The sequence below is a fragment of the Vidua macroura genome, chromosome 25, assembly GCF_024509145.1.
Source record: "Vidua macroura isolate BioBank_ID:100142 chromosome 25, ASM2450914v1, whole genome shotgun sequence".
Classification (NCBI taxonomy): Eukaryota; Metazoa; Chordata; class Aves; order Passeriformes; family Viduidae; genus Vidua; species Vidua macroura.
Genome location: NC_071595.1, coordinates 3,699,966 through 3,718,117, shown reverse-complemented (window position 1 = coordinate 3,718,117; position 18,152 = coordinate 3,699,966). Strand labels below are relative to the sequence as shown.

General features: G+C 46.8%; 1 protein-coding gene across 7 annotated transcripts in view; it reads right to left on the bottom strand.

The window, feature by feature from the left end:
- The window catches only part of PHACTR4 (phosphatase and actin regulator 4), a 56,923-nt gene that overhangs the window by 16,261 nt on the left and 22,510 nt on the right, over positions 1-18,152 (bottom strand). For 2 of the 7 annotated variants that reach the window (XM_053998825.1, XM_053998831.1), the window contains exon 1: positions 5,015-5,237. The exons of 3 other annotated variants lie outside the window; for them this stretch is intronic. In XM_053998825.1, the coding sequence (XP_053854800.1) occupies positions 5,015-5,060 (46 nt within the window). In that variant the 5' untranslated portion in view covers positions 5,061-5,237. Of the gene's footprint in view, positions 1-5,014; positions 5,238-8,998; positions 9,013-10,779; positions 10,800-18,152 lie in introns of those variants that run through there. 2 more of the 7 variants (XM_053998830.1, XM_053998828.1) reach the window with 2 other exon arrangements.

Below are 18,152 nucleotides of genomic sequence, written 5' to 3'. Positions count from 1 at the left end.
ACTGTGCTCAACAGAGCATTCCCAAACTTCACCAGGCAGGCACAAGAGCTCACCAAGCACAGGCTGCAGGTGGAATTTGAAGCCCAAGTGTCATCAAAGGCATTTCCCTCACCTTTCCAAGGAGAACAGTGCTGAAGGCAGCAGTACCAAACTTGCCTTATATCTACCCCCTTCCCTGAGTTGCTCTGAGGAATGTCACTTACGTGCTGCCTACCACCCAGGATGTCAGAGTGCTGCACTAAGCAAAGTAAGTTATTAAAAGAAAACTCAACCATCACCTCCAGGGATTAATGAAGAGCCCTCAGCACCCTGGAATGTCTCCATTTCCAGTTAGAAGGAGAATGACAAGCGTTCCCCTGCCACAGTCCCCTCTCAACAGCCAGGGAGGAGCACAGGACATGAGAGGATCGGCCAAAAGGAGACACACAGTACTCCAAAGGAGGAGCAGCTAAGAGCAGAGAGGGTGGGGAGAACCCACATGTGACTGCTCCTGCCAGAACTTCTTCCAGCAGCTCCTGCAGCCCAGGTCTGGCCGTCAAAGCAAATACCTTCCCAGGGTGGAGTTTCACTGCCAGAGCTGCAACCACGCAGGTGAACACAGGAGGTTTCACAAGACCTCCACATCCAGAGCAAATCACCTGGTCCTGCTTCTCTGCCTCACTGCTCCCTCAGCCGTGTTACAATGCTCATAGGCTCCTGCTGAGAGTCAAGTGTTGTCCAACATGGAAACACTTGGTTTTGTTGGTTTATAATCAGTTCCATGCCCAAAAGTAGCCAGGCAAGAGGGGGAGACATGCACACTAGAACACAAAACTGTCCAAATAATTTCCACCACCCTTTTGCTCTGTGTAGAGTAAAACTTGACATGTTGCTAAACATTCCGAGACCATTCCAGCCCACTGCTCACATTGAGGCCAGGGAAGCAATTCCTTCCCTGATCCTCACTGGGATTCATTCTGTCCTGTTGTGCAGATGACAGGAGAGCCTGTCCTATCCTTCCACAGCACTCTTCCTTTTCCCTTCTCCAATTACCACCGGGACGTAGACATTTAAAGCGGTCGGTTGTGAAGCAATTATGACACTAAGGACTAACGAGCGGTGGATCAGCAGCTGGAGGTGAGATTTACAGATCTGCATTCAAATAACCTTATTGTTCAGTGATTGTTCACATTAGATAGTGCTCACACTCCCACCAAAATGGACCTTCCCTTCCATTCACAGCCTATTTCCAGCTCAAATCTCCATGAAATGGTGCAGAGAGGACATCTCTTCCCTGTGAAGGCAGGGAATCCACCTTGCTGAAGCTGTGCCTCCTCCTGCTCTGCTCTACAAGGTACAGGAGGGTCCTTAAGCTGCTTTGCAATGCAAGGGGGAACTTATCTGAGTACTTATGCTTATCTGAGTCATGCACTGGAAAACCGGGAAGGAACCTCAGCACCATGCTAGGGGAACAAAATATGGCAAAAAAGAGGACCCAGACTTCGAGGGAAGGGTGGGAAGCATCAGGACTCCGATGCCTTCACCCAACATGGCCCAGCAGCAAGGCTGTGTCCAAGAGACCAGCCTTACCCTCACCATGGTGCCAGGCTGGAAAACCCATTTTAAATACATGGAAAAGCTTAAATGAGGTCACACAGCCCAGGGTGAAGCCAGCAGAGTCCTCACGAGAAGGTCAAGAGATTCTCAGCTGGCAGGTCCCTAAAGTGACCCCACGTCAAAGCAGGACCTTGTTCAACCCTTCTGGAAGGGCAGCAGTCCACATTTTGGAAAAGTCGCCCTGGAGCTGGGAGAGCCCCACAGACCCCACCCTGACAGCTGGATGGTGTGCTTAATGTTCCAGCAGAGCCCTGGCTGAGGAAAAATCAGGAATAAAGTATGTGCTTCAATTTCAGCACGTTGCCTGATGCTCCCAGAGGAGATGGCCTGGAACACTTGGAGCGCAGAATCCAGCTGGTCCAGGGACAGCGTGATGCCCCAGCTGCTTCCCAGCCAGAGCCTCTTGCCTTTTCAGATCTGCTCTCCCAAACACTTAAGCTGTTCTGATCTCACTCTATCCAAACAAGCAGGTGAATTTGAGCTCTTTAAAACAGCAGATTTATGTTAACCCAAAATGTTTAGACTGAAATAATCTAGGGAAACATCACAAAACTGGCACAGCCTGAACACACAAGAAGGCAGGAAGCTCCAGCAGTGCCAAGCAACTTGGATGCAATTCCCTATTGGTTTGCCTGGCCACCTGGTCCTTCCAACCCTCCCCTGCAGACACTTTTTTGCTCAAGTCTTGCAGTTAAATTTCATGCAGAAAAAAGCTCCTTTTCCACTGCATCTTGTGATGTTGAGTGACCCCAATCATTTTTTTTTCCAAAACAGAGAAACCATTTCAGTGGAAGGAGCTAGAGACCCACAGCTGGTCTCTTCCATCCTCAGCAAGTGGCTGTGGTGATGTGGCACCTGCTCCAAAATGTCCCGACAGGCTTGGGGCTGCTATTCCTATTAAATAGGGTGAAGCTTTCACTTCCACCAGTGCTCTCAGTGGGTCAAACTGGCATAGCCAGGATCCACGAGGTCAATTAAAAACCCCACACATAGTCACACCTTGGCCACACACACAGGACACCCCAGCAGGCAGCTCCCAGCTGGCCCTTAGGAACCCCACCTATAAATGTCATGGTTTAATGGTCACACCATGGGCTGGGGAGGAAAAGCCACCACGTGAGCAAGGACAGTTAATCCCCATCTTCGGGGGTCAAGCCCCAAAATACTGTTTTGTAGAGCCAAGCACTGCCAGCCTGGAAACAGGCACAGCAGGAACTTCAGGGACCAATAGGAATAACTAAAAAACATTCATTCCATTAAGGATCATTTCTAATGTGGAAGATACCTGCAGCAGTTACCTGGAATAGAGGCACCTCTGATACACAGTGATAAAGAATTAAACCCAACCTGGATCTAGTGCAGGGCATTCCAGAATTAATCCTGGTGAGTTTTTAAACTATTTTATCTCAGGCCACACATCCTTCAGAAGTCACCCTGGCTATGGAGAAATTTTGCTTTTAAGCTAAAAATCGCTTCAGATCCAAGTCTGAGATCACAACAAAGCAAGGCTGAAGGCTGTGAAGAAATCAAAGGATTGCATCTCAGATGATGACAGTTCGTATTATCCTGAATATGCCTGGAGAAAAACTACTGATTTTTAGTGTTCATGAGGAAAATGGCATAATCCTTTAACGATGTAGGGTCAGTGAGCCCCAGGACAAGACTGCAGAATGGAGCTGCTGGGAAAAGGTTGAGAACAAGCTGCTTTTCTCCCCCAAACATTTCCGCAGACATCCAAAGGCTGGTGAAGCAGTCTAAGAGAAGCCAGGTATCACCCTCCCTGCACTACCATGGGCTCTCTGCCCCAGTCCTTTTCTGAGATGTAAGACCCCAACTCCCTCCTTTCACCTCATGCTGTGTCCAGCACAGCAGTCAAGAATCCGAGAAGCTTCCAAGCAAACAGCAACTCAAAAAGCACTCTTTGAGTGAAATGCTGTTAAAAGTATCCAAAAGAAAGCACTTTGGGTAAATGTTTCTAAGCTTCCCTAAAACAGCTTTAAAAACTTGGTGTGTGTTTCCCTGAATCGTCCGGGGAAGACGTGAATCCTGACCTTAAAGAAATGAAAGGTTGTGGTTACAAAACAGCCTCAAACAGTCCCAGCCCTCAGCTTCCCTGTGTTTTGTATGTTTCTAATCACCATAATCTTCAGAGGACTCTCCTTAACAGCATCCTGACACAGTTAATGCAAGAACCATCTCTTCAAGTTCCAGATTTAATCAATAGGAACTGTGAGAGCTGTGCCATGAAAAAAAGACCTCAGGGAGCAAATGAGCAGTTGAGGAAACACCAGGTCTGCTGGCCCCAATCTCCAGAAAGCACAATATCACTACACCAAGCCCACTTCCCTGGAAATTACCACTGTTCTTGGCATCTGATGAGAGAAAGAGCCCAAGACTGACCAGGTCAGCTTCTAACAGTGAATAAATCCAAGCAGAAGATGCTGTTAATTTCCACAGTACAAAGACAACTGAAGTTTTACTTCCCTTCCACTCTCTCTATCACTTTATTTTTAGCAACTCTTGAACCAGACTAGCTGGAGTAAACTGGTGGTGGGGAAGAGAATCACTGGTTTCATCTGAGCCCTAGAAATACTTGATAGGGTCAAAGTTATAGAAGTGAAAAATAATGAAAATAACAGTCTGTATTTTGAGGGTGGTCTTTGTCTGCCAATGTCCATTTCCTCTCTGAAAATTAGAAAATTCCACTTTACAGATGAGGGTGAACAACTGAGCCCAGCCAGCTAACAGCAAGTGGGAATGAGAGAAAGGCAACAGTGGGATGTGGAAGTCTCTTCATAGCCAATGCCTCCCTAGTCTCAGTGCTGGGAACAGCACCCACGACAGACCCGGAGTAACACTGACCCCACACAGTGCTCGGGAAGTCAGGCTGCTCCTGTAGCTTCACAGAGTTGTGTTTTCTCCAGCCTGTTACTGAGATACTTCACAATGGAGAGGGAAAACAAGCAGGGAGATTATTGCCAAGCCCTTCTCCCCCCGAAACTGCTATAGCTGCCCCAAAAGATGACATCAATCACAAGAAGGCAATTCTTGGTGGCTTTGGTCCCAGCTCGCTCTCGGGGCTGATTCCTGCCCCATGCAGGTGAACGTACCCACTGCCCAAGTGCTTTGCCAAGGTAGTATCCCTGAATCCATGCCAGCCAGAGGCTGGAGCGGATTGGAGGGATTGGGAGGCTTGGAGCCTGTCTGAAGACCAGAGAACATATTGCACAGGAATTGCATGTGAAATCAGGAGTAAGATAAAGGAAGGAAATGAAGTTATTTCTCTGGTTTCTCTCCCCAGCTGGGCGCAGGTTACACAAGTTCCACATTCCACTCCTCCCAACTCCTCTGTTTCACCTGCAATGCTGCCCTGCTGCAGACCCAGAGCTCCCTGTCTCCCCTGCCCTGCATTACTCACCAAAAGCACCTGGATTTACCGGTCTCGAGAAGTGTGGCTGCCCCATGAGATTCTGTTCAGATCAGCCCTCTGGGAAGAGGCGGGAGGAGAACAGAGAAGTCTACGCTGAGAACACTTCAACCCTTTAAAACGGTAAATCCACACTTGGGATGAGGAAACGTCTGGCAAGGGAGGCGACTCCCAGTGCTCAGGCCACGGCTCCAGTGTCCGATGGTCCAGCACAGATCCTGCTCTCCCTGTCCCCCATGGCTGGGCACTTGATTCTCATAAATAAGTGTCCGTGCCAGCTCCCTTCACGCAGGAATGCCTGTCATTCCAGAGCCGAGCTGGCTAGGGCAAAGCTCAGGAAGGGGAGGAGACAGCCAGCCACGACACAGCCACTGAGCTGCACAATCCAAATTATCAACACCCCTTGCTCCTTCCTCACATCCAGTTTAGCAAGAAGAGAGAAAAGCTGGGAGCAAGGAGAAGGAGAGCAGAGTGTTCTTCTCAGGGATGGGCTTTGGAGAATCCGTGCACAGCGACACACCAAGGAGTTTCACCTCCCAAAACGGGATGAAGGAATTCACAGCCTACCTGTGCCAGCTAAACACAAACTAAGGCAGTCAGGGATGAGACAGCCATTCTCTAAGTGCTGTGGGAGCTGCAATACCCCCGAGCAAAGGGAATTTCAAAGACAGCCTGAGCTGATATGCATCTAGACAAATATAAAAATACAATTTCATGCAATTCCCCTCTCTACTAAAGTTACCAGGAAGCATGTCTTCTTGTGTAATTTAAATTTAACAATGGAAAATTTAAATTTAACAAGGAAAGTAAAAGTTTCATTTCTATTCATGTGTCACAGCTTGATGGTTAAGGTAACAAACATCCCCCTCAGCCATCTGCCTCACAATAAAAGATCTCCAAAACTTAAATATGTCCATTTGGATTCCTTAATTTATCATTATAATTTGGGTTAGGACTTCTGTGAACCGAGAGCTCATTTTCCCTATACACCCTACAACAGAGAAGCAGGAAAATCTTTAAGCATCCAGAAGTTTAATCTTAGTTCAGGAAAAAAGGAAAAGCAATTTTCAAAAATATATAGGAATTTCCTGCAGCATAAAAGGGATTAAAATCAGGAACCTGACCCCATGTGACACATCTAGGTCAATTTTTCCCCAGTGAAGGAGAAGTTTTTAACCAACAGGATTTGCTGCAGTGCTCTGTGTCCCTTGTCCACACCACAAAGACCTTGGTGCTCTTGGTTCCCCCACTAACACACTAAATGTGCCATTGGGCAACTTGTAAATCCACTCCTCATCCAAAGCAGAGCCGTAGAAATGTAGGAAGAAGAAGAAAACTTGTGCACCTTCTCCACATGCATTGTGCTTGTCCTCGAGCCTAGTGCCAGGCAGGTGACCCTCATCCCACAGACAGGGAGGGGGTGAGCAGAGCCCTGGAGGTGGACAGCAAATACCACTGTCCTCACTGGTGCAGGGCACATGGACATTCCTGGAAGTGTTGCTCTTCTCCACTCCCACCATGGACATCTCCGCACTCGGGCTCTCACTGTGGACAATGAACATCCCAATTCCCAGGAATGCTCCACCTCATTGAAGACTTTTTGCTTTGAAGCAAAGAAAAAGCCATTTTTGAAGCCATTTATATTCACTGCCATCTGGCAGAGACTCATATAGGTCAGAGATAAAGGCAGGAAGATTTCCCCAAGTCTGTAGATCAGCTGCCCAGCTTGGAAGGAGGTCTGGAAAAAATATTCCTACATTGGGGAATGCCACAGAACGCTGCCTCTAGACCTGCCCGGCTTCTACAGAATTAAAGTCACTGCTTTTTATAAGGCATTTGCTGTGAATTCAAAGTGCACAAAGCTCTGCTGCAGAACAGATAACACGTGGTAAATTGTTAAAGCACTGTAGTGCAATCATATCCCTGACCCTTTATTTCTACGTTTGTAAACCATGAAACATTACCTTAAATTTCAAGAAAAGGCATTTAAATAAACAGATTTAAATTCACAGTGGCTGCAGCCCGAGAGATGCACAACAGTTACTCAGAAACCCACCAGGCTGTGAAATAAAGTCCTTTACATTTCTGTATCCTTCATCAGGCCTCAAAGACCATCACAGAGAGAATAACAAGATTTGGCAATGGTTGTACCAGAAGCATTAATATTTCCTCCTGAAAAGCATGGCTGTGGAGCTCAAGGAGCAAAGATATACAAACCTGTGTTTCAAATTGCAGCTGGCTCTGGACTTAAGCATCATTCAGGAGTACCAGCCACTCTCTCCTCTGGAGTACCAGCCACTCTCTCCTCTTTTGGGGGAGAAAGCAAAACCCCACCAGAAAACAGCTGACAACATGCACAAAATGCCACAAATCCAAAAGTAACACCAGCATCATTATTTTCAAGAGAACTCATGGCCAGAAAAATCCATCAGTCCATCCTTCAGCTCCACATCTGAAAGGAAAGGTGCAAATTCTGTCCCAGAAAGCAGAATGCCAAAAAACGTTCCTGCCTCAACTGCAGCTTGAGGTCAGAGCATGAGAGCAGCTCCTAAGAAACCCTCCGCTTTTAGACGGCTTTGTTTCACCACTAGGGAAAAATACAGGACAAAGCAACCTGCCCTCATCCCAGTGGACATCCAGGATAAAGAAAAACCCACACTTCAAACAAGGAAAAGTAAAAATTCCCATAATAATGAGAAAGACCATCTGACTTTGCTGCACAGCAACCAGAAGAAACCAGAGCAACTGTTTTACTCCTCAGTGACAGGTGTTGACTTTTTTTAAGATGAAAAAGTTGGAATAGCAAAGAGCTTTCTAAAGAAGAGCAAAATGGGCAACACCTGATTGTCCCTTCAGCATTTCCTTTTAAAATATAGTAACGAAGAAACGCCAGTTACATGAAAATTTTATGTGATTTAAGGAGAGGCAGTTGGCTGAAATAAAAAAAAAGGCAGTAAACATTCAAACATGGGGTACATGGCCTTCTTCTGAAGTTTCCATCCAGCCCAAAATCCCATTAAAGCCTTGGCATTTCCATGTTAATAATCTGTTTATATACATTGTAAAAGGAAAATGTTTATATACATTGTAAAACTCTTCTGGATTGTTTCATTCTAAAATCTAATGAAAGCCATGAGCCCAATATTAGCTCCTCTAATAAAGCCAGTGTTGTTCAGATTTCAGTTGACACCAACGTGAAATGCTGCATTCACCCATGGTGACTCAGACATTTGTGTTCCATGATTCAGCCACAGGAACATTAAAAAGGACTTCAGCATTACCCCATCCCTGCCGATGGAGCTATTTAAAACCAGTGATACTGGGCGTTTTCCTGCAGAGCTCATCACCAGAGAGTCAGCAGCAGCTACAGGGCCTTTAAGGCTCTTTCACTGCAGTAGTTGCACGCACTGAAATCCTCATGCAGTGACCACCTCACGAGGAGGGCTGGCAGGGAGGAGAAAATTGGCAGCACCACTACTCTGGATGTGTTTCATTGAAGCATGGAATGGTTTGGGTTGGAAGGGACCTTAAAGTCTATCTCATTTCACCCCATGCCATGAGCAGGGACACTTTCCACTATCACAGGTTACTACAAGCCCTGTCCAACCTGGTCTGGAACACTTCCAGGGAGAGGCAGCCACGGCTTCTCTGGGAAATCCATTCCACTCCCTCAGCACTCTCACAGGGAAGAATTTCTCCCGGATATCCCATCTCATCCGTCAGTTTGAAGCCATCCCCCCTTGTCCAGTCACTCCAGGCCCTTGTAAATGGTCTCTCCCACCTTTCCTGCAGGTTTCTTTCAGGTACTGAACAGCCACAATTAGGTCACCCCAGAACTTCTCTCCTCCAGGCTGATCAACCCCAGCTCCATCAGCCTTTCCTCTCAGGAGAGGTGCTTCAGCCCTCTAATCAGCTTGGTTTCACCACAGGTTTTGTTTTCAGCTTTGGAAGAACAAGAAAATGAAAAACTCTTACATGCACACATAAGAGCTCTGGCTGCCCAGAGAGATGAGCCCTTGCGGGCTGTGCTCCGACACGGAGCGGGTGCAGCCGTTACCGAGGGGCAGCAGGCGCCAGGGAGGCACTGAACAGATGAGCAATTCGTGACACTCTTCCTTTCCCCTCACAGGGGATGGAAAGATGAGAAGTGGAAAAGGGATTATTTATAAGGCAGCTGTCATCACATTGTTTGCGTCCTGCAGACTTTGATGGTTCAAATGGGAGCTAACTGCTCCTACACCACATGACTTCCTTCATGCTTCCTGTGACATTTCCAAGAGGGAAACTCCTATTTCCCAGAGCATTCCAGTCCCCGTGCCCCCACCAGTTAGTCAGCATGGTGCTCCACCTCAGACAGCAAAGAGCAGCAGGTCCAGCATGTCAGGGACTTGGTGCCACCACCCATGTGCTCGCATCAGGGAAGGTGAGCATGCCATGTCCCACAGCAGTCCAGATGTTGACCACGATGCAGCACAGCTGGAGGGAGATTGTTGTGCCAAGGAGCTGACTGACAGCACTTCCAACCTTTGGGAAGGTGAGGCCATGCCCCTGGAAAGCCCTATGGTCACAGCAGGTGGCTGGAACACAAGGAATCGTTTCATTGACACGGGGAATGGGCTCAAAAAATTGTAAACTAAACCGGACTTTGAGCCCAGAGGAGCTTAAGGCAAAAATACCCACCAGCCTTGTTTTCCGGAGGAAATACAACTTCCATTGGAAGTAAGTTTTAGCCAGTTCTGGAAAAGCCTCACCATCAATGTCTCCTCACCACTCCCTGCAATTACAACACAGGCCAAGTATTTTCTTGTTTACTAGTGAGGGAATGCTGAGGAATGTCATCTTGACAAAATTAAAGATTCAGTCACATCTTGGCTAACTTGACTAACCCTAATTTGATCACTATGGTGATTCATGGCTTTGCCATCTCGAGGCAAGGGAAACTCCAAAGCTGATGAACAACTTTCTGGAGCACCTTGAAGCAGCATTAAAAGAAAGTCTGGTCAGAAGCCAAAGGAAGCATACATATAGGATACATTCCAGCAAAGCATCAGGCATTAGTAAAGCATCGGCGTATTCCCAACAGGGGAGCATTAAGAGGCAGGATACCCATCTGCCACTTCCAGCTACATTATTAGGAACGCATTAAGCAGAAACACGGAGAAGAAAATTACATTAATTATTGCATTGTTTAGAGAATAAACAGGAATGGCATTTAGCTCAACTCTTGGTTAACCCTCTCCTGCAACAAAAACTCAAGATACTCATAGAAAAATGTATAAACTGACATCACCTGAGGCCCCCTACTTCAAAACATGGGGATGAAGAAAATCAAAATATATTCCCCTCCTTCCAAAGCACTGCCCAGCATGAGTTTTTAGAGTTGGCCCAGCACAGCACATAGTGCTCTTCCCGAGAGTGGCTGCTGCACAGTCACATCCATCACAAACAGCCTTACAGGGCAAACCTAACTCTTACGACTTTAAAGCTCTGTGCAGACATTATCCAACATAAACAAGTCCTCCAGCAGAGTAAGCACATCTCTGCCACTTACAAAACCAATGGGACAAACTCTGTTTTGCACAACACTGCAAGCTAACAAGAAAAGCTAACAGCAAAAATACCAGTAAATATGAAACCTCTAAATTCAGATTAAATTACAATTAACCCTAAGAGGTAGGACTATATTTAACTCTAAGTTACTCTTCAGTGTATAGGTCAAGGTCCACAGGCTCATGATCCCAAATTTCTCTTCCTACCTGTAATCCTTCAAGATGTCAAACTTCAGCTGCAAGCCTCTCTGCCCACACAGTAACTGAAAAGAAATGCAGCAAGATTCCTCTGTAAAAGTTGTTTCCTATTTTAAATGTTTCACAAAAATCTCAGTAAATGGATTTGCTCTTCATACCCAAAGCTGAAACTGCAGCAAACACCTTTGCTCTGCCAACCCAACAGGCTTGCAGCAGCAGCTGCACCAATAATCCAATTTATCCTTCAACACCTCCAGCCCTCCAGTCTGAAGTTACATTTTTTCCAAAATACTGCACAAGCCAGGCAGTGCCAGGGCATCCTACCACCCCTCACTTGCCTGGCTCTGCTCGGGGAAGCTTACAAAAGCACCTTGGTTTAGTTTTTGGGGAACACCCAATTTTCTGCACCTGCTCTGCTTTAATTATTGACTAGGCTAGGAGCTCCTGATTAAAATGCAAGGCAAGTCTGACACACAACCTCAGCTTCTGATCATTGCCCACAGATACAGTTGGAAGAGAAACCCAAATTCCCTGCCACAGTTCAGGAATTAAAAGAAAGGGTGGATCAATTTCACTTGGGGCACTTCAATTAAGCAAGTAAAATACTTTTTGTACCCTTGCAACTGAAAACTCTCACAAAATTTGAAATTTTAAACCACAGCTTTAGATTCACACACAGAGAGAAGGTTTAAAAACTTCCTTTCAATTGTACTGTGTTTTTACAAGCCATTTCTGCCAGAGTAAACCTAACAGGTAATTACAGGTCTGACCTCCTTCTATTGCACAAATATGCCTTTGGAAACAATGTGGATAAATATTTGCCCAATACAAGAAGACAACTCCAAGAGGAACCATTCCAGTTTATCAGCTCTGTGATTCATGTTGATACAAGCTTTATTCTCTATTTAAGGAACAAGATAACGCTTAGGAAGTGCATCTGCCCAAATTATATTTCACAGATCTGCTATGGGCCACCCTAAACAGTGGCACAGCCAGACCTCAGGTCACACCCAGACAAGAGCCATCAGCAAGACAGGGAGTGAACCTCAACTCCAAATATTAACCCTTGCTCAACCACCAAGGTATCTCTGAGCAGCAGCCAGGCTGAAGATAGAAATACGAGTAAAACATTGCTGCTAATGTGAATAAAGCAGTGCTGGGGTTGTGCTGTGTAACATCCCCTTCTTTCCCTTTGGAACTGGAGAGGGGAAATTATGGAGGCCCAAAGGAGCTGAAAACAAAATGAGAGCACTCCACCTGCCCCCTTAGCCTTAGCCTGAAATCCCAATCCCAGATGCTCCTATTTTCTACCAGTACCAAAAGAACTTGGGAAAACAAGGTGGTAGCAGCCACAGAGCATCAAGAGCCATCCAGGAAGAAGGCACCAAAATCAGACAGGATGATTTCCAAGCCATACAGACCTTGGGTCCCCTAAACCAAACGCTGTTTATGCATCACACTGACTCACATGAGTGCAGGGACAATGCCATGGGAATTGTTTACAGTGTCAAGGTCCTTTCATATAATTAAAGGAAGTTAAGAGATGAGATAACACCAACAGTTCTGAAGGTACAGCTAACCCTAACCTTGTAGGAAGCTATTTCTCCCTGAGTTGCTCCCCTCTCTTGCAGGAACAACCCTTCACACATTCCCAGATTCCTCAATTAACCTCATTCCCTTCATCCTCTGTCTGCAAAGCACCAGCAGCAGTGTGGTACACAAAAAATTATGGTGTATAAACACAAATATTAAAGTGTTTCTCTGTGCACTTTGGGTTTGAAATCAGGGATTTTTTCTTGTGCTGAATTCCCATCTCAAAAATCTTGTGGAAGGTGCTGACTCCTTTGCTGTGAGAATTATCCCCTGAGGTCCCTGGAATTACAGGTTAGTGCAATGTCATCTAAATCTGTCACCTTATCAACAGCGGGGCTTGCTGGCCTCTGGGCACTTAAACTGGTCCAAAATCCCAGGTGGCCCCTTGGCTATACCAGCCCCCACATCCTCTGGGTGCCTTCACTGAGACAGCCCAGACACTTTGTCATTAGCAACCCTGAAGCCTGTTTCTACAATAAAATGAGCTCCTTGGATCTTCCAAAATGATTGTCACCTTCCTCAAGGGAACAGAAAAGAATAAAAATAAAACCTCACCAAAAAGTCTACAGTTCTTAACAAGATCAGTCCAAAAAAAAAAAAAAAAAGAGAGAGAATCAAAGCTTGGAAACAAAAAACTGACTTATCCTTTAATAACAGAACTTTCCTGTATTTATGGATTTTTCTGGTTTGGCACAAAAACATCTGCTCATTTAGTGGGTGTTATAAGTATCACTTCTATACTCTGGTGATGCTGAAACCAAGAGGCCTGGTTTAGTGGTAAATGAGCAGAGAAAAACATTTCCATGACCTTGAAACCCAAATTCTAGTTCTCACTGGGGTGTAGGGCTTCACCCCTCCACTGTACGTGGTCAACTCCAGTCACTCTGTGCTGCTGCAACCACTGTTGGAGCTTGACCTGGCAGTGATAACACCAACACTGTTCCAGCTCATTCAAACCCTGCAGGGAAGTCAGGCCAGTACAGCCTGGAGGTCTGTGCCCAACAGGAAAACAACCTGGCTGCAATGGCCACAGCCAGTGACTGAACATGCTCTTCTGTCCTCCTTACAAGATTATTTTGGTTTCTGGGTTTTCCTGACAATGGTTACCTTGCAATTTATCCCACTGCTTAAAACCAAGCCAGAGATATCCCTTCAAGCACCCCACCCCACTTGTGTTTAGAATAATCACCACATGCTATCATGGATGTAAAATGCGACTTTCGAGCCAGAACTAATTATTCTCTGCAAATATGATGGCCCAGAGTAGTCTCCATCACCGAATGACATCATCTCACTCAACAGCAGATCCTTGATGCCAGGAAGGTGTGACACAGGAAAGTCTCCTTTTAAACTCATCCTTGTTCTTCAGTTCTTTTCCTAGACATCTCTTTAAGGATGGGCTTAAGGGATCCTTGCTGTGGAGGAGTGAATGGCTTCAGGAGGCAAGAGGGTGTAAAAAAAAAATAACCCAGCACTGCTGCAACACACTGCCCCAGAAATCACCTCCCAACATTAACTCTAGGAAGCCTGATCAATACTTTATCCTGAAAAGGAACATAAGAAAAAGCCCTGAATGAGGCAAGGGTGCCAGACTGACACACATAATCCCATTAGAGTTACACAGAGCACTCAGTTTGCTCAGTATCTGAGAGATAACAGGATTAACTTCATGTTCAACATAATTTCAGCCCAATAATTGTGGAATCACTCCTACAGCTGTAATGTCATTGATTCAGCAGGGGATTCCCATCACCCCCCCAAGAGTCCCAGCCTTGAAAGCTCCTTCATTAGCATCAGCATCTCAAGTTAATTACTTGGAGAGATTTTCCTTTCCTCTCCCAAAGCAAAATGTAACTTAACCCCTGCAACCTACAATGATTGGGCAGAACAAACTCCTGCCTTCCCTGCAGGAAGGGACCCTGTTTACTTCCCTAATCACCACTTCAGTTAATGTTAAGACCAAAGAGCTGGAGGGGAGAAGGGCAGGTTTTTTCATAATTTGGGTTGAATTTCAACAAAAAACATGACAAAGGCTGGTTACAGTCCTCTCAAAGATCAAGGTTCAGCCCCAGATCCCTGCCTAACTCTGCCTTCCTGGGGAGAGGGGGGTTGATCAGCCCTCTAAGAGCAGAGCTAGAGCCAGCTGGGATCACCACAGAGCCTCCAGGAGCGATTTTCCTTGCCAAGCAATGACCTTGCTGCTCACGTAGTCTTGGAAATCAGTCCCTTAGTGCAGAGGGGCTGGGGAAGGAAAGGGAAAGCACACAAAGCAAACAGTACACAGAGCTGCTTCCGACCGTATGGGGGAACAGAGCACAGGAACCGGGATGTGTTTTTATAGGGGATTTTTTCATGGAGTGCAGAACACTATTGAATTCTACCTTTCAAGTGCAGTGAGAGGCTGTGCTATACCAGTTAGGCCAGTGTTGTTATGCTGGCACTGAGCCTAACACGGTGCCAAACCAGACCCCATTGCACTGCCTATGAAAGCCGATGTCCACAGCCACTGCTTGGCTGCATTGTCATGGTTTGTCTCTTCCCCCCCCCCCCCCCCAAAAAAAAAAGGGGAGAGAGGTGAGGGGGAAAATCTCCTACAGAAATGCAGTTCACAAAATTCTAGAATGGCTTGAGTTGAAAGGGACCTTCAAACTCATCTCGTTCCCTCTCCCTGTCACAGCCCACTAGACCAGGGTGCTCCAAGCCCTGTTCAACCTGGCCTTGGACACTTGCAGGGATGGGGCAGCCACAGCTTCTCTGGGCAACCTGTGCCAGGGCCTTCCCTCCCTCATAGGGAGGGATTCCTTCCCAGCATCGCAACTAACCCTGCCCCTGGCAGTGGGAAGCCGTTCCCGTGTCCCCAGTGTCCCCCCGCTCCCACCTCGGCCTGCCCGGGGCTGGTCCCGCGCGCCCTCTGGCGGCCACAGCGCAGCTCTGCGGCCCCTCCGGGACTGGAGCGTGTCCGGAGCTGGGAAACACCGGGAAGGGTCTGGAGCGCCAGGAGCGGTTGACGGAGCCTGCAGAAAAGGAGGCTCGAGGGGCCCTTCTCGCTCTCTCCAACTTCCCGACAAGAGGGTGCAGCCGGATGGGAGTCAGGCTCTGCTCACAAAGGAACAAGGGACAGGACAGGAGGAAACAGCCTCAAGTTGTGCCAGAGAAGGTTTAGGTTGGATACTGGGGAAAATTCTTCATCAAAGGGTTGTCAGTCCCTGGCACAGGCTGCGCAGGGCAGCGGTGGAGTCCCCATCCCTGCAGGGATTCAAAAGCCACATGGATGTGGCACTTGAGGACAAGGGTTAGTGGTGGCTTTGACAGTGCTGGGGGAATGGCTGGACTTGAAGATCTTGGTAGGCTTTTCCAACCTGAAGGATTCTGTGATTCTATGGTAACGAAACTGCACAGCTGAGTTACACCAGTGTACAAAGCTCTACCTTACACAGCCTTAAGACTAGCTCTAATATGCACCAGAATCCATGGCAGAGCTTCATCTGCAAAGCTCAGCTCAGAGCCTGCACAGCCTGAGCACCCTCAGGCTGAACATATCTGTACAAGGAATTTAGCAATTCCTATAAATATTATTCTTCATGTGCCAGGGAATACAAATTTATCATAACCCAGACAGTAAATCCTTTTGAAATCTTAAAATCTCTGCTTCACAAAAGGAGACCAACTCAGGCTGGGTTGAAGAGCTATGTGCTCCCTAAGCAAGTCATGGTTATCTGCTCATTTCACACAGCTGGATGAGTGCAGCCTGTAAAAAAGCCACCTCTTATCTCTGGTTTCTTGTTTGTTTCAGGATACAAAAGACACCTTCAGCAGTCAGAGCCAGAGCTCCTTTCCAAGACAAAGGAGAGCCAAGCAGATAAAGTGGTGATGTCAGCAGTGACAACATCCAAATGTTCACACTGGGACTGCACCTCAGGGCCAGCCTGAGGGCCTGGGAGCAGCTTTGTCCAGCCAACAGCTCAGCTAACACTGGCAGCAACAGCTCACATAGGCAGCAAGATAATAACATTCGGTATTTTGTTTTTAGAAAGCCAGGTTTGCCACTCAACCTGGACACATTGCTCCTGTGTGAAGAAACAGTAATAACAAAAATCACATTTATATTAAACCTGCTTGTCCCTGGTTACAGGCAGGCTCCTCTTCTACTCCCAAACTCAATAAAATCCCTGGACAGAATTTACAGGCAATGTTCCAGAAGCAAGATGAATTTAAGGTCCAACAAGTTAAAAAAGAAAACTAGAAACTCTGGAAACCTACTGCCCTGCTCCATGCCCTACTTACTGAGCCACAGGAACTCCACACTCATAGTTTCACAGCAAATCACCCTGAATTGACCAGAGGATTGATTGCATGTCCTACAAGGTCTTATCTCTTCACACAAGGAATAAGATTGTTCAATTCTTTCATGAAGCACTTCAGCAAAGACATTTCACACTCAACATCAACCTTTGCCACTGTCTGGCTCCAACCAGCCTGGACGCTGAAGCATCTCCATCCTAGCACATCCACAGCTGAGCCAGGAAACCACAAAACCAGCAGAATTAACCTCTGCTTTCCCCCTGCCAGGGATATGGGTACAAACTACAAGACCACTTAGCATACCACCTTCAGAGGTCACTCAAAACGGGGTGTCGTGGAATTAAGAGGTCTCTGGCAGGTCAGCAATAATCTCTGTTAAACATTTGGCTCATAGCTCAGGAGGGAAAGGCAGCAAGAGTTCAGACACCTCAAGTTGTTCAGGGAGGAATTATTGGGTATTAATTTTCAGAAATGCCACGCTAACTAGATGGATGGTTGAGTTGAACCACTTGCAAATACAGCAGGTAGAAAAACAGCACCAACATGCCATCGAGTGCCCCAAGCATCCTGACAGCACTCAGTACATTAATTACACTAAGAACTAGAACAAATTTAAGAACAAAAGGCTGTCATGATAATGTCTCAAAGTATTTTGCTAAGCTGTCAAGTGCACTCGACTTATTTCCAGTAATGCTTTTAGGTAGGTAAGGAAATGCTCTGTGCTGCACCTTGTTTAAAAGACAAATGCTTTCCACTGAGATCAGCTCCAGCCTCTGGTAACCTGCCTAAGGAACAGTAAGCCTTTCTACCTACTTGCAAGTTAGAGCACATCAACTGTAACTATTTTAATCTCAGGCACTTTGGCCACTGGTTCTTCTGCTGGATCACACAGAGCTGTGTTACTGCTGCACAAACAACATGCTGCATCTGAGTGGAATCACAGCTTCTGTGTCTTCCTGGAAGAAAACCCCACTCTTTTGTTCTGGAACAGACATTATGGAGAGATTTCCATTGGCTGCTTAGCAGCGACTGTTCTCCTGCAGGCCTGACTTGGTGACAGCAAAGCTCTCAACCCTGCAGTGCTCTGACTGCACATCAAACCCAGCACACACTGCTGGCACTGACTGCCAGCTCCACCAGCCTGGCTTAAACTGAGACCTTAGAGCCCCTTCCAGTGCCTAAAGGGTCTCCAGGAGAGCTGGAGAGGGACTGAGGACAAGAGCCTGGAGTGGCAGGACAAGGGGAATAACTTCCCACTGCCAGAAGGCAGGGACAGGTGGGACATTTGGAAGCAACTCTTCCCTGTGAGGGTGGAGAGCCCTGGCACAGGTTGCTCAGAGAAGCTGTGGCTGCCCCTGGATCCCTGGCAGTGTCCAAGGCCAGGCTGGACAGGCCATGAAGAAACCTGGTCTAGTGGAAGGTGTGTGCCCATCCATGCCCCTCCCAACCCAAACTATTCAGTGATTCCATAATGGTGTTCCCATACT